This window comes from Pogoniulus pusillus, chromosome 6, assembly GCF_015220805.1.
Source record: "Pogoniulus pusillus isolate bPogPus1 chromosome 6, bPogPus1.pri, whole genome shotgun sequence".
In the NCBI taxonomy this organism is placed as follows: Eukaryota; Metazoa; Chordata; class Aves; order Piciformes; family Lybiidae; genus Pogoniulus; species Pogoniulus pusillus.
In genome coordinates, this window is record NC_087269.1 from 44,357,152 (window position 1) to 44,374,014 (window position 16,863).

Sequence of the window (16,863 nt, forward strand, 5' to 3'; positions counted from 1 at the left end):
GAGCCGGCGGCTGCTGGCTGCGCCTGCTTCCTCAATGAGAGCGCTCCTCAAAGTGCTGCCAGAGCCGCGGCCCGGCGATGCTTGCCTCACAGCATCGGGAACTGAGGAGGTGTGCGGCCTCGCCAGCGGCTGAGCGCTTCAGGCAGCCGCCCGGGTCGGTCCAAACGCTTGGAACGCTGCTTTGGAGGGTGTCCCCTACTCACTGCCTGTCACCGCCCCAGAAATCGATGTCGAAAAGGTGATTTAAAAAAGGAAATAAATCCTTGCCAAGGACTACGGGAGGGCAAGCAGATCAGAAGGGCAAACATTTGCAAGGCTTTCAGCGCTGTGAACACCTGCGAGAAGTACTTGAATGAGGTGGGTTTTGTTTCCGGGGATCGTGTCCATCCCGTACGGACATGCCTAGGCATGCGGCATCCGAGGAACTCTAGGTGAGAAGCGAGTCGCTGTTATCTCCGGCCTGTGCCTACGCCTTAAGGCAAGTCCTCATGAGGCTATTGAGAAGTACTGGCCTTGCTTAATTAAGAGTCCTCTTCTCCAGGGTAATTTGCGTTTTGCCCAGAAATAGGGAGGAGCAGGCCTGCTAAAGAGGTGTCCAGGTCATGAACTGCTTGTCTCTGTTATGCTGGAGAGATCCTGCCTCTGAGGCGGGCAGGTTCCAACAAGTGCTCTCAGCTGCAAGGGCCGTGGCTGCCACTGGTCCTACTGCTGGGTAGAGGTATCAGAGAACAAAGCAAGGCACTGTGCAGGCTCCTGCAAAACGAGAGACTCAAGACTTCTATGAGTGGAATAGGCCCGGGCTGACTAAAACCCGCACTTGGTAAACCAGAGTCCTCACTATCTCTCTGGCAAGTTATGTGGAAAACAATACAGTTTTCAATGTTAGCAAAATCCTCATTTCATCAATAAACAGGAGCATTTTAAAGGCAGTGGAAGAGTACTCCAACACTGAACACACTTGGTTCCAGCCCCACCTATTCCTCAGTGACACGTCCCGGGGAGGTGGTGGAGTCGCCGTCCCTGGGGCTGTTCAGGGCAGGATTGGACGTGGCACTTTGTGCCATGGTCTAGCCTTGAGCTCTGTGGTAAAGGGTTGGACTTGATCTATGAGATCTCTTCCAACCTTGGTGATACTGTGATACTGTATGACAGCAGAGATGCTTTTGGCATGCAAGTCCATGGGAAGCCACTAATACTATAGCTGTGAAAATGTCATCTACATCTTAAGTATGTCATTTGTGTCCTGGCTTTCTCCACATTATAACATAGTTGTACAGAAATGTCACCAAAACAATGTTGGACCCAACTGCTCTGCATATTTTTTCTTACTTGTGAAACATGCTAGGTAGGTCTGTTAAAAACAAATTGGATTAAAATAAAAACTGCTAACAGAAAAGCTCTACCCTGAGCAGTAGATGTGATGAGAAAATTATCCACCTCCCCCCCCCCCCTTTGGACTTGGTCACAAGAAATAATCAGGTTGCCTTCCACTTCTGTGTTGGACACAGCATTTGCTAATAAGGGAAGCCTGTTCCCTAGACCACAGGAAGGAGGTGTGGTGCAGTCAGGCATGACGCCTTAGTGCCAGACACCTAATGCAGCTGCCTTGTGCAGATTTGTGAGCTTTGACACAATAGGATGTATACAGTGAGTGAGGTAACAGCTGCATGCACTGATGACTCCAGGCTCACTTTAAGGGAAGGTGTAACAATGTCCCTCCGGTCATTGACTTCAAACTCCTGTGAGATATGAGAGCACTGGTTACAATGCCTCCAGATCGGCAGGGCGGATAACATGAGAAGACCTGGTTCTGCCTGCCAGATGGCCAGTGACTCCAGGGGTGAAACCAAAAGCCCACCTTCTTGGCTGGTTTAGTGGGTTATGTGTTTAAGTTTTATTTTTGTTACATTTCTTTTATTAAAAAATTAAATTACTGACATAGACAGGAAAAAACAGGCATACTTCAAAATAGTGCAGAGCCACATTTTAAACACAAACCAAGATTTCCCACATATGGCATGTTTATCTCTCCAGATACACATCAGGAACACTTCCATGATTGCTGTGGTCTTCCAGAGGGTCATAGATCTCAGTAAGTCTTTACAGACTCAATGTGCAAATGCAGAGATGGAACTTTTTGTGCGTGTGTGTGTAAAAGAGTGGAGTTGTACAAGTTCATTAGCATCCAGGTAGAAAAATCTTCATTTAGCAAAAAGAAAATGACCAAACAATTAAAAATAGAAAAGCACTGCCTTTTATAAGGCTACAAATGAAGTAATTTTTAAATGAAAGCACTATTCATCAAGTATCCAGGAAAAGTCCAGCTGTATTCTTTATCAAGAAGAGAACTACAACACAAACACACCCCTGACACCCCCAAGGCTCCTTTTTTTCTATGCTTGTACCCCACCTCTCCAATAAAAGCTGTAAATTAGTCTGCTTTCTACAGATTTAAAGTAAGTGAATTCTGACCAAAACTGACTTGTGCAGTAAAGCCACAAACCAAACACTGGCAGAATTAACCCAGCAGAGTCTGAACACAGAAAGAAGGACCTTTCAGTACTGACAGAGTTGTGAAAATCTGCCTGTACATGCAAGTTAATGTGATGCTGCCAAAAAACAAATGCACACACACAGCTTGGCTTCCCGTAGGGCAGGAAAGCAGCACACATCCAGCAGGTTGTTCTCCTCTAGCCCTTGCTGACTTTGCTTATCTTCCTTTCCCTTCCACGGAACACCCAAAACTCTGGGCAAGCACTCCACACTTCGACCTGTAAAGCCTCTAGCCACTTTGGACAACACTGCCAACCCAAAAAAAAAACACACTAATTTTTTTATCGGCCAAGCGTATCCACTCTGTTTCATGTGTGACCTAAATGACAGGCTGAAGCCTGGCCACCAAAAGCAAAAAGGTAACTTTTTGGCCCACTTTTCTCCCCATTTTGCTCTTTCTCAAACAGCAAATCTAATCCAGTTCCCAAAATGTCGTTTCTCACGCCCAGCCAATGAGGGTCATAGTCATTTACTGTCTCCAGCAGCTGCTGCTGCCCGTACAACGGAGCTGGAGCAGTAAATGTCCCTTGATACCCCACTTCATGTTTTGGAAGCACCAAAGCAGAATTAGCCTGACTACCCATGGCCAGAGGTGGAGGACTGTGCCTCGTCTGGTCGAACTGAAGCTGAGATTCCCCTTCACCGTAATTGAAAGTGTCAAAAGAAGAAGGGTTTGATTTTATACAGAAATGGTTCTCAACACCCAGGCCCTGGTCGGTATTTAAGCAGTTTAAGACAGGCCTCCTATACATGTTCTCTTTACCTGCTAGATACTGGTGATCTTCTACACAAGACTGAAAAGCATCTGCATCTGAGTAGTAGCTGTCGGAGAACGATTTCTTCAGGTATGGATATTCCTGCCCCTCTTGCACAGCGGGTAGGACCTGGGAGGGGTTCTTCATGCCACCTGTAGCGTGTGAGACCCTTTTCCCCACACAGTCCAAGCTGAAGTGAGCTGGGGTCTGACCTGGGACTCCACATGTGTTATCCACGCTCCTGAAATGAGTATCGAGCCTAGAGTACGGCTGCCCCGGGTACGGCGACGGCTGCCCCGCAAAACTCTGGTTTCCTCCTGGCAGGCCGGGCTGGGGATGGAGAAGGCTCTGGTCTGTCCCAAGCATCTGCGTCGCCCGGGATCCCTCCTGGCAACCGCCGCCGCAGCGGGTCGCCTTTTGCTTGGCACAGGCCGGTTTGGGGTAGGCAGCGGCTTCGTTCTTCTTGTGGTTCAGCTGTCGGGCTCTCCTGTTCTGAAACCACACCTGCGAAGCAAGCAGAGACTGAGCGCCTGCCCTCGCCTCGGGCAGGCGAAGGGAGGCTGCCCCGCCGCCTCACCCGCCCCTCTTACCTGGATCCTGGACTCGGGGATGTCGGTGAGGCTGGAGAGCTGCTCCCGCAGGGCGATGCCGGGGTAAGGCTCCTTCTCGAAGGCGCGGACCAGCAGCTCCAGCTGCGCCTTGCTGAAGGTGGTTCGCTTGCGCCGGCCGCCCTCCCGCCCCGCGCCGGGGCCGGCGGGACGCGCTCGGGCCTCGTCCGCAGGGAGCGAGAGGAGAGCGGCGCTCAGCGGGGGCCGCGCCGGGCAGCGCTCCTGCGCCCCGGCCCCGCCGCCCTCACCAGCGCCGCCGTGAACCGGCCCGGCTGAGCCCCGGGAAGCCTTGTTGGTGGGGCTGGGACCGGAGGGGAGGTTGGCGAGCTCCATAAGGGCCGAGGTCTGCGGGCACAGGCCGCTCCTGACCTTATGAGCCCTCCGCCCCGGCAGTTAGCGCCCCCCACCCTTCTGGCCCAGCCCCGCCGATGGGGCCGGGGCCGCCAGGCCTCCGAGGGTGACTCAGAGCCGTCTCCCACACCTCCATTGTCATCCCATCACCAAAATACACATAATGAGGTCTCGCCCCATCGAAGGAGCCAAAGCGTCTCCCAGAGAAGACCCCACTGCCGCCGCGAACCCAGCTGCTTTTCTTTAATTCCAATGGAGAGCGAATAATTCAATGCAGTTATCTTACACCTTCAGTTCGCCTTTCAGTAGGCACCCTTCTCTCTGCACTGCACGCCTGGGAACCCAGAGGCTCCCCTGGGTGCTAGGAGGCCCCCAACTCCCTGCTCTCCACAGCAGCCGGGGGACAAATCCCTATCTTCCCCCTCAGTTACTCCACTCCTGTTCCCATCCGTGGCATCTTTCTTACGAACTCAACCGCAGTACATCAAATGCTGCCAGCCTTTGCTGCCATTGAATCCAAAGCCTCCCCCCAGTACACTCTGCAGTGAGCGGGGCGGGGGAGGAGGCAGCTACCTCCTTCCCCAGTGTGTGCTGCAGAACTCAGTAGAAGCTTTTCCTAGGGCTGCCTTTCTTTTTTTCCTCCTTTGCTTTGCCTTTTTTCCCCTTTCATCTGAGTGAGTAGAGGCAGCTCCAGTCATCCAAGTCATGTAGAGAACAAACAAGGTCTGTGTTTCCAGCACAAGGTGAAATCATGACCAATGTGTTCATCCAAAAGACAGACCAGAAATCCTGTTTAAGAATGGCAAGAGTGACACAAGGACTTACAGGGAGCAACAACTGCAGCACACAAAAAAAAAAAGGATTAGATGTTAGAACAAGATTAGAACAGCAGCAAACCAATTAGTCAATGTAATAATTTGTCAAATGCTGCCATTAATGGCCGTTGCTGAAGGTGTTCAAGAACAACAGCATCATTACTTCATGTCTTTTTCATCTCAACATGTCCCCATTAATTTTTCATATTGATGACCTGCTCCAGCTTGGTCTGAAGCTAAAGGGTACAAGGACAAAGTCTGTGAGCTGTTAGATACTATGTGCGTTCTGCAGGGAACAGTCCATCCACCTCCCATGTGGCCACTTCTGGGCTGAGCTGGGAGAGGGATTGAGCATTATACACACAACCACAGTGGTTCACTACAAAAAGGAATGCCCTTGCCAGCAGGGGTGACTGTCAGCCCCCTGAGTCTAATAGACACTGGATTACTCTAGCAGCACTGACATCAGGCAGAGCAAATGCCCTCAGAAACTGGCTTGCCTAAATAACATTTTTAAGCAGAAGTGCCTATGAAGGAGGGAGTGAGAATTTCAGAGGCATGACAACAACATGCAGTTCAGAAATCTAGAAACAACAGCTTAGAGCAATTCCTCAGGAGTCCTTCTGTGTTTTCTACCATTTCATTCCCAAAAACCTGGGCTGTCACAGCACAGAAACATTCCACAAGATTTCTTCCCCCTTCCCCCCCCAAAAAAAAAACAACTCCAGGATACTTCACATTTTTTCCTGCCCATGCAAGCAATAAAATTTGTATTGAAGCAAGAATTTTCATATGGGAGAAGGGCAAAAATGAGCCTGATGGCAAGTAGTTCAGTTCTAGGTGTAGTCAGGGTGTGCTGCTAGTGCTTCAGGATTTAGTTTACTTTTAATATTCAGATACATATGTAGCAAGGGGTGGTGAATGAAGGCTTATACATATAAAGCTTGGTGGCATCGTTTCTTGACAGTCTTCTCCACGGCAAACCCACCTTCAGCTATCTCTTCTTGTTCTAAGTACCTGAGTGGAATTGTACTTGATTTTGAGCCCCCATATGCCTTCACATGCTGCTCTTCACAGGCCACCTCCAGTGCACACTTGCATAGCAAATGAGCCAAATCACAGAGCTACTTCTTAAACAAACATAAAACCCCACCAACAAAACACTTCCCCCCCTCCCAAGTTTCTAAGTTAGTTTTTGGCAAGCTTAAGTCAAGGACCAGTGGTGGTGGGGAGGCACAGCAGCAGAAGGTAACAGAGAGTTGAGGAACCCAAATTTAAACTGAAAGTATGGAATTGCACATGATCTTTCCACCCATCTGCCATTCCAATACAACTATCTGTGGAGTGCATTATAAACTGGAACAAGAATACCAAGTATGTTTGTCGGATACAAAGACAGCTTACTCATTCAGCCTGGCCGCAGGGGAGGCTAGCACAAATGTTGTCGTTATTCTTTCTGAATCTCCAGGGTTTGTGGCAGAAAGCATCATCTCGTAGGAATAACTGCAGCCCTGGCGCTGTAGGCAGCCTGCAAGGCTGATCTCAGAAAGACAGGGAAGCCGCCCCATTCCAGCAAACACATAGACACCTTACGGCCACAGTCAGTGCAGAAGAGATAAAGAGGAGTCAGCAGAGGCTTGCACCAACTTGCACCACTTGCTGATAGTGACTGTCCATCACCACTAGCTAGGTCAAATAGACCAGGCTTTTGTTAATATCCCCTGGCTATGGAGAGCAATTCACGGTTCCAGGCAGCCTCTTTACACCCTTCATTTTCAGAGATTTTCTTTGCAATGCTAATTGATAGAGACGTAGATTGCAAGTTTTGTTTTTAAGTGAAATTCCAGGAAAGAAGATGGCAATCTTTGCCTCCCCCCTTTCTTCCCCCTCTTCTGCTGAGATGTATGAACTTGACCTAATGTAAGCACGAATTTCTGCTACAGCTCTGGTTGGACCGTACAGTAATCCAGGCAACAATACTGACCAGACCTTGCTGCCCATGTTCCCTTGGCGTCATCATTTTGTTGCATATCAGTCATAAGCAAAACAACTGTTCATGAGCATCTCCGTCTCTAAACTGCATTGTGAAAATCATATTCTTTTCCTTGTATTTTTAACTCGTTTCACAAATAAGAGAATGTGGGAAAAGAAGCAGGAATGCTGAAAGCAGCATACTTAAAACCAGCATCTCTTTGGTTCGCAGATGGTCTTTAGGTTCTCACAAAAAACCCCATGTAATTCTGCTAGAGATTTCAGCAGAGTGAAATTTCAGAATGGTGTCCTCCGATAATGTTTCTTTATGCCAGAGCCATGGTAAAAGTGCATCTTACAGAGGAATTCAAATCACTGGAGGGATATGCTGAATATGCAACAAAACTTACAGACATGTATCTAAAAGGACATTTATGAGAAAGACAAGAGTTGTTAGTCAAAGGCAATGCTCTTTAAAATGGCTCTCAAAAAAAAAGTCTGCATCTATCCTAGTCCAGGACATCACAAGCTTCTCTCCTGTCTCCCTTCAGAGCAGCCACAGTGTTCAGAGTTGCTAGGATGACCCCAAAATCACGATAGCCTGAATGGGATGCCAAATTAGGCAGTGCAGCACGGTCTCCACCAGGCGCCTGCCCGGGGAGCCGGGACAAGCACAGCCCTTTAGAAAGCCCTACATCAAACATTTTCTAGGGCAGTACAACGCTATTGATGTTTAAACAGAACTTTCATCCTGAAGGAGGCAAGATCAATTTCACTAGTTGGTCTGCAAGCATTAACACCTCATAAAAAGGATGCGCATGCCCTGCTTATCTAGAGTACATCTTTAATTATCTTTTGGTACACCTTTTGCAGCCCATTACTTACCAGTCAACACTGCTTTAATTATGGGCTTGGCAGTAAAACGCAGCTCTTACATCACTGAAACAGAAATACTACAAAACAACCTCGGAGAGGTTGCAAAGAGGCTTCCATGTTCAAATGCAGAGCTATAGAATTCAGCAAAATTACCTGCATTTTATTCCTAGGCACAGTGCTGTGTCACAACCAGATGCACCTAGCAACCCTCCAAAGAGCATGAGCAGCTAAGCGATGGTTGTGCTCTCACCTGCTGTTCAGGGAAAGGAGCACTTGCAGCAGGCTGTCGTGTTTTGAAACTAATCCAATGCCTGGACTTGCTGTGTCAGGGGAAGCAGAATGGAGGCACATTTTGCACCTTGAGGTGCAGAACGTATGATAGCCCTTGCTTTCTGAGAGTGCTCACTACAGACTTAGAAATGGCTGTGGAGAGAGCTGTCACCTGCATCACTGAGCTTTCCCTTGCAGCAAACACGTTTCTTGTGTTGAAGCATTGTTCTAGCCTTTTTCCCGACCTGAACTGAATGTTATTTCTAACACTTGAAGGCAGAGGAAGGTAATCTGCTGAAAACACGATGCACTTTTGTGACGTGACTCAGTTCCCATTAAAATCTATAGACCCCAAGGTGATAAAGCATTAAGCCATTTTCACATAACTTTTTAATTACATCACACTTAAGTTTTTCTTATATTTAACTCTCAGAAGTTATATTTCTTATATTTAACTCTCAGAATAATTCATGGCACAGATTGCAGTTATTGAAATCTAGAGTAACTGTAAAAAAGGGTCGTACTTGCTAAGACCAAATGTCTGTCAAGCCTGATTGATACTTAACTCTTCTGCAACAGCCAAGAATGGCAAGGTAGCTATCTATAACCAGCCCAGTCAGCCACATACTTGTGCTTTCACTTAGTAATTATGATGATTTCATCTTGAAAGCATCTTCTGGATAGGACTTAACCACGTGTTGTATGAAATAATACTTGTCTGTATGTTTTCTTAGCACCTTCCCTGCTAGAATCATTTGATACCTGCCACCTCTCACACAAGATTGTAAGATGACCTCTGCTGGTTCCCGTGGTTCACACTGCCCATTTTTTTCACCAATCCCCAATGCCTTCCTTCTTTGGCCACCTCTTTTCAAGACTGAAGAATCCAATCTTAGCTATGATTACTTGCCCTATGGTAACTGTTCCATGTCTTTGATCATTCACATTACCCTTTTCAGAGCCTTTTCTGTTTCTGCTATTCCTTTGCTGAGAAGGAAAGACTAGAATGACTCAGAATTTAAAATGTAGAGGTGATTTACATATTATGATGATAGTGTTTTACATATTATGATGATAGTGATTTACATATTATGATGATAGTGTTTATTCTCCACTGCTTTCCCAATAGTTCCTAACATTTGCTTTTTTGATTAGCACTGACCTTGCATTCTCAGTGAGATCTCAAACTCCATTGCTGAGTTGTAACAGTAATCTATTTTCTGGACAGTTACTTGTACTATCATTATGCTGTGTGCTGGTGAGGTTTTGAGTCCTGTGACAATCTTGAAAGAAATTGCCATTCCTTTCAAAGAGAAGACTGCCTGAAATTTTAAAGAAAATAAGACTCAGGTAAATCTGAAAGTGAAATATTTGCACACTGTGTGTCTTCTATTAAAGGTAGCCCAGTGGTGTACAATACCATTCATATTTCCTGTGGGCAGTTGTTGTGGGAGAGGGATGTAGAACAGCATAGACTTGCTGGGAATGTAGCAATTAGTGCTCCCACTCCATTGCATTACCAAGTCGTTTGCTCTGGTGGAGGGAAATCTGCCTTCTGTAGGCCAGCTCTACCTCACACAGTCACACAGAACACTGCTCTAGAGTTTGGACTAACTGAGCCTGGGCATAATAAGAGTTATAATGTCCACTGGGATGGCTGAATCAGCAAAGCAGAGTCTGAAATAGCTCAGGAATGGGCTGGAGTAGGATTTCCACTTTTAAGAAGCCTAAGACAGATTATCAGTGTTCACGAGCCTTTGGAATGCCAAGCAGAAAAGTTGCACAGGAGCTGTGTAGTAGCAAACCTGTGTTTACTAAAATCCTGACTCAAGAAATGTCAAACAAAAATAGTGCCAAAAATGTCTTCCTGGAGTCCAGATGAGACCTCCAGTGGATAACTGAGTGCCGTTCAGTCTGGCAAGCTTTTGCTTTGCTTGAGCATCTAGACAGATGGAATTTCATTTAAATGTAGCAGGATTTCGTACCCAGTCCAGTGAGGTTCAGAGTCTGCATCACATTATGGTAATTCTTTTCCTCATACTCTCTGCTGTCTCCTCCTTTGTCTCCTTTCCATTGTAAGGCTGTCTCTGTCGTCATCCTTACCCATGCGTCTGTGTAACTGGCAGATGCCCCATGACTGATGGCTCCAGAAATACCTGTGGACTCTTAACACCCGAAAGGATCAGGCCCTTGAACTGCAGATATTTTAGGACAACGACTGTATCTTTTTCTTTTGCTGTCAGAGTACAAACACACTGATGTGATACTACAGAAATACAACAAATCTCAACATCATAGCTTGCCAAACATGATTACGATAACCAGTCACCTAAAGATGAGTGAATTTGGCCTTAAGGCTAGTCTGCTGGGACTGGAGACAAGTTGTCTGGAGTCTTCTCCTCCCTGTTCAAAGAACTATTGCTTTAACCTCCCTTGTCAGTCCTCCTTCTCATGTCCCAAAGGACATCTCCACCCATGGGGGTGTAATCAAATGTGCTTTCCACCCATCTCACCCATCTGCTAGTGATCCATTTTCTCTGCTAGAGCTATGCTGTCTTTTTTTGTACTACAGTTGGCTTTTCCATCAGAGTATTCCTATTCCAGCCATGTAAGGAGAAAACCACTCAAGAAAAGCTGTGTCAGTTGACATGACTTGTTCATTAACTGAGAAGCATGATAAAGATACAAATAGCTGGTCCAAAGAGACCCTCAAGAGCAGTGAGCTAATTGTAAGCCTTTCTTTTTCCCAATACTATGCTCCTATGTTTACTACAAACAGGTGAAGAACTTTACAACCTAAGGCAGTGTCTATGAAAACAGGAAGCAGAATCCAGGAGTTAGGAATTCTTTCTTAGAGAATCATAAAATGACATCAGATTGCAAATACTATGTATTAAACTACACATCTGCTGTCAGCAAGTGCTTAAGGGGCAGAAGACAACATCAAGAATCTGATGGTTTGATGGAGACTTACTCCTTCAGCCTGTTTTAATTAGTTTATAATGCTGTGGGTTACTGGTGTGCAGTCTTGAATAAACTGTGCAGGCTTTTCTAACATGATCAATGTTAGGGCTGGCTGTTTACATGTAATTTATCTTTGCAAGGTATATTTAGTATACATCAAAGATTTTTTCCCCACAACTCTTTAAAAAAATAAATCCTGTAAAATACCTGTAGAACGTATCTACTTTCAAAATAAACACCCCACCAAATGCTTGCAGCATAAATCCAACCACTATCAACTGGAGTTTCATTTCTAAAGCTACCTCACACAATAATAGAAAGCCATTGGAAATGTTCACAAAATGTTTTGAATAGGATTAAAGTTGTTGACTCCCAACTGACATCAATAAAAACAAATGCAGAACTGTAAAAGGCACAACTGTACCTAAGCTTCAAACGAGTGAGCCTTGGCTTTCTATTTAGAAGGGCTTATCAATGCAATGTTGGCTGAAGCATGTCAAGCTTCACCTTTCTCTTACTTTTTAATAGCTAAAAAAAAACCCCACAGTGATACTGTTAAGATTTAAGCATATAGAACACAAATTAATCTCTAAAATGTACAAACTGAAGTTGTAGTAAAATGAACCAGAAACTCACACTTTTATAGCTTATAAGTATTAGTTCTTAAACTTTGCAAAGAACAAATATTTGGCTGGGCCCTTTGTAACTGGTAATTTCCAAGGCTTGAATTATCACAGTATCACAGTATCATCAGGGCTGGAAGAGACCTCACAGATCATCAAGTTCAACCCTTTACCACAGAGCTCAAGGCTAGACCATGGCACCAAGTTGCATTAAAAAAATGTGATAGCAGAGAATTTGCTTTATCAAACATCCAAGGAATCCATTTAGCTATGAGGAGGACACAGCAGAGATATAGCAAAGGTTCATTTACTTCCAAATCTCAAAGGATATTCCTTGCCACAAAAAGCAGGACTGCTACACGCCATTGTTTCTTCTTATGTGCATCTCAGGAGTCTAATTTTTTACTAAGTATGGGAGTCTACTAAAAATCCTGACCATTCACCTCAAAACTGAAATGCTTGTCAAACTGCCCCATCAAATATTTTAAAGGACTGCATTTTTCTTAGCTTCACTAACCCTAGAATGATAAGATGAAAGTGAAATAATCTTTCATTTCCCATTTATAAGCAACAGAGGAACAGTCACGGTAACTATTTACGTTAGGAACCAAACGTTGCTTGCAGCAGCTCCATTACAGCATTTTGTAATTTATCCCTGATTAAAAAATAATAAAATAATAATTTCATCTCTCTAGGTGACTTCTACTGAATACAGCTCAGCTTTTTTTACCAGTTTAAAGCTGGCTGAAGTTCATTTCCAAGCAACTTCCTAGAAGAAGCCAAATCCCCTAACTCTTAAGTCGCTGTTACACAAGCCACCTCGCTGACTCCAGTGAGATGACTCATACCAGAAAGATTGGTCTCAACTAGACTAACCCTCCCACTCTCCTCCTTTTCTTTAAGGAAGAAGAATTTTAAAGGACAGAAGAACTAACGTGTCTCTATCTAGTCTCCGGCATCTACCAAGAACACCAAACAAAAGAGGCAGACTAGCTGGCAAACACCCATTGTACTTGCCGATGGAAGTGAGATAGCCAATATCTCTAAGTTAGAGATAGCAAATGTTCCTCAACTGAAGGGGGAGCAAGATTCCGCAATTAGTAGGTGCAGCAGAAACCTCGGGAATTGAAAAGCTAAGAGAGTGATGTATTGAGCTAAATAGTGCGTGAAATGGGCCAGCTACATCTCAAGGATGAAGCAGGAAGATTGCCCAGGTCCGTTTTGTTAATTTCAGCAGAACTAAGCCGTTTCTCTTTCCATTTGGGCTATGGAGATGTCTGGACCCTACAGACATAACTTCAGTGAAAAAAAACCCCACACCTTTTTTTTCTTTTTAAACAGATGTAGTTGTCTTTGAAATCCAAAAGAGGCTCATACATCACATTTTGATGTGACTGTACAGCCAGTATTCTTTGCCTGTTGCTCTCACAGTAAGTATCTCTTTTCAGTCAGATTTTTTAAAGGTAGTTTTGGCTTTAACTACCAACCTAATCTGAAGTCTAAACCAAGTGATGCAAGTGAAAGGAAATATGTTTGTAGCTAATTTTTTTCTGACTTGTTTTAAAGATTATGCTTTAGTTCTAATTTATATAGCCTTGACTACTAAAAAAAATAGAGCAGTTTAGCAATCTGTGCAGCCTGAAGCAGGGTAAAGCTAGATTAGCTCATCTCCAAATGGCTAAGAGCCCTGTTGTCACCATGGCAGCTGTGCTGTTTGCTAGCTACCAGTATCTCTATGTTCTATAGCATAGGAAACACCTGAGAAAGAACATGAAGCTGTGTTAATCCTGTCACAACAGAGATACACGTTCCAAACTATATTTGAAACTGTCTTCTAGGAACCATGGCCAGAGCTGCCTGTGATCAGAGAGTCATAGAATCAACCAGGTTGGAAGAGACCTCCAAGATCATCCAGTCACTGCCCTCAGTGCTGGTGATATTTTAGTGTGTGGAATGCTATTAGGACTGCCCGCCCATAAGAGCACAACAGATCTTAATCCAACCACTTTGTGGCACCAATTAAGAGGGAAGCTAAGAAAAAAAATGAAAAGGTAGAGATTTCAGAGCTGTGGTAAAAGCATGCAGAAATAGTTGTATTTTCTGTGAACTTGGCAAAGTAAATAGAGTCTGCTTTTTTTTTTTTTCAGTAATTCACAAAACAGTGTTTGGGATTTGGAGTTTCTAATTGTCAATAAATTCAGTCCATAGATAATCAATGCTTCTAGTGTCAAAGCCTTGAAGGTAGCTAACATTGGTCACAAAATATGAAGGCATATTTGCAAACACTTTGCTAAATATGAAAAAGAAAAGACTGGATGAGGCACTGAGTGCCATGGTCTAGTTGACTGGCTAGGGCTGGGGGAGAGGTTGGACTGGATGATCTTGGAGGTCTCTTCCAACCTGCTTGATTCTATGATTCTATGATAGAGCAAGCTTTACAGTTAGACTCTGGAAAATTACTCACTCAAAATTAGTTGATAGGCACAACACCAAGAAACACAAGAAAGATTAATCTTTGGAAGCAGCGGATTCTATGTCTTTGGATGGCCTCAAAATAAGATAAAATTACTCCTGAAAAGTATCCTTTAAATAAGTGCAATTTGCTGAGATAATTTCAGAGAAACAAGGGTAAAGTTTAAAATTTAAAGGACAGTGCTGGCCAGAGTAGATAATGCTACCAGACTTCTGACTTTAGAAAATCTGGAAAACTCTATCCGGCTTCTTCAATACCCCAAAGGCTCATCACTTGGTCAAGAGAAAGCCTTCTTTAAAATGGTCAGGTTGTAATGTTGCCCTGGATTAGAAAAGGGACTGCTGAAGGCCCAGCCCCACAAAAGGTCTGAGCAGGCAGTTGTCTTCACCACCTATTCCTCTTTCAAGTTCAAGCCGTGGAGATGCCCGCATCAACACCGGCAGGAAATCAGGGCTGTGTTACCCATGAAGACAGGCTTCTCTTTGTGACCAACGTCCACCTGGGACAGGAAGAATGTCACTTAAACGTAAATGATTTAAACACAAATCAGTACTGTCGGTGAGAGAAAAAGAAGGGCAAGTCAGTTTCCCTGCCTCTGCCCAAGGGGACGTGGCGTGGGCAGTCTTCACTGGCGTGTGGCTGAGAGGACAACACATCATCATCATCCACATACCATCTCTGGCCTCGCATGACTGCTTTTGGCCACCAAAGCCAGTCTAACAAGGCAAGCGTGCACAGAGATACACAAGCAGCCCAGATTCGTGCCCTCCCTCAAGAGGCAGTAGGAAGGGGAAGGATTTGGCCCTCCGTCCCCTGCTGCTGGTTACACACCCCAGATCCAAGATTGCGACACCTTCCTGCCACAGCGGCGGCAGTGCTTTCCTGTGTGCTCGACTGCCCTCTCCTGTCACCCCCGCGGAGCAGCACATCCACCCTTTTCAGAAGCTTTGCTCTTCTTTCCGTTCTGATCTAACTGCCTTATTCTGTCCTTATTAGAAGTGCGTGGGCAGAGCTTGTTGTGTTCTCCCTTGTATTAGAAAAGCAACCCAGGCGATTTGGTAATCCATGCAGCCAGCTTCACAGGTGGCCTCCCAGAAACAGCCTTTACCGCTGTGGGAATGTCTTACCAAACTCTCCCGTAATCCCCACGGAACACCTCGTCAGAACAAGCACAGAGCTTTGGGCAAGAATATCTGCGAAGGAAATACAGAAACAGGGAAACGGAATTTTGGTTTAGGACAGAACAAAACTAATCCAAACGCGTGTGAAGTCAACCCCCTTCGACAGCCACCCTTTTCTGCAACACTGTCTGTGCTCATGCTGGGAAAACGTCAGGACTTGCTGCATTAGTTGTCGAAGAAAAGTGCCTTACAGGCTCGCCGTTACCACATAGTTAAAAGAGCAGCATATTTAGCCTCCAGGCAAGGAGGACAGCACAGGCGACATTTCTCGCCTTATCTTCTATGCTGTCAAAGTCCAAGTCAAGCAAACAAGGTAGCAACGCTCAAACGAAAGCACGGGACCCCCCCGCCTCCAACATTTCTATCTGCGGGTACCTTTCCCAAGATGCTAGTGACTTCTTCGGACTTGGAGTCTATCCCAAAACGGCAGAGCAGAAAACTCTGCATTTAATACACTTTAAATCAGTAGGTTTCAAAAGAGAAAGCACCACCTAATAGTCTGAATCGTAGGACTGAATTATTCAGTTTTTGATTGAAGGGGACCTAGAGGCACCCACTGCTAATTCTAACGCACTGGGGGCTGCGCCGGTGCTACAGGGCACGTCTGCACCGAACAGAATCTTCTGCACCTTGCGGGTGCCGCTGGCAGCCGTGGGAAGGAGGACGCCTTTCAATCTCCTCTGCCCCTGTGTTCACTTCACCCTTTGTGCCACAAGAGGGCACTCGTGCTCTAACTACGGCACTGTTCACCGCCGAGCTGAGAAGCGAGGGCTGGCCGGGAAAGGTGCAGAGAGTTGACGGGAGCGTTCATGGAGGATGTCAGTGCGTGTCTGGACATGCGTGGAGTGGAGCCGTGGGCACTAAATCTGCTGCTTCCCACTTTTTCTGCCTTTCCTCCATCCCTGGAGCGGGGGGCTGTAGCTGTAGAGTCGGGATGAAAAGCTCACCACGAGTGTTGCCTTTCGTGAACTACGGTTCTGCTCACGGGGCAGAGCCGCCTCGGGGCTGGTCGGCTTCCTGACCATAAACCCCTCTCCCTCTCTTACCAGCCCGGCCGGGCCGGCCGCACGGTGCGGTGACGAGGCAGCCGCAGGCAGGCCCACTGAAGGAAGTGACGAGCCGCGACTGCCCCTGCACATGGCCGCCGAACCCGGGGACACGCCACCGTCCCACCTCTCGGCCGGGCACAGCTCGCTCTTACTGCCGCCGTGGTCACAGGGTCACCGGCTCATGGCAGGGGCCGCCACCGTCACCTGAAGGTGCCTCTGCACACAGCGCGATCGCTGCCTACGTTCGCCCCTAGCGCCACTTCTGCCCCGCCTGGCGCCCGGGGCAGCACCACACGGGCCCTGGGAGGCATCGCCGCGTCCCCGTCGGCAGCACCGCGGCCAGGGTCAGCGGCACAGCACATCCCGGCGGAACA

The 16,863-nt window shown here is 46.2% G+C and overlaps 1 protein-coding gene across 1 annotated transcript; it reads right to left on the bottom strand.

Moving 5' to 3' along the window:
* Positions 1-1,742: 1,742 nt before the first annotated feature.
* Positions 1,743-4,381, bottom strand: LOC135176363 (homeobox protein OTX1-like). The gene is made up of 2 exons (XM_064145427.1): positions 3,899-4,381; positions 1,743-3,812 (listed from the first exon to the last, which is right to left on the bottom strand). Exons 1-2 carry the CDS (start codon positions 4,247-4,249, stop codon positions 2,862-2,864), a joined length of 1,302 nt encoding a protein of 433 aa, XP_064001497.1. The 5' UTR covers positions 4,250-4,381; the 3' UTR covers positions 1,743-2,861.
* Positions 4,382-16,863: the final 12,482 nt, after the last annotated feature.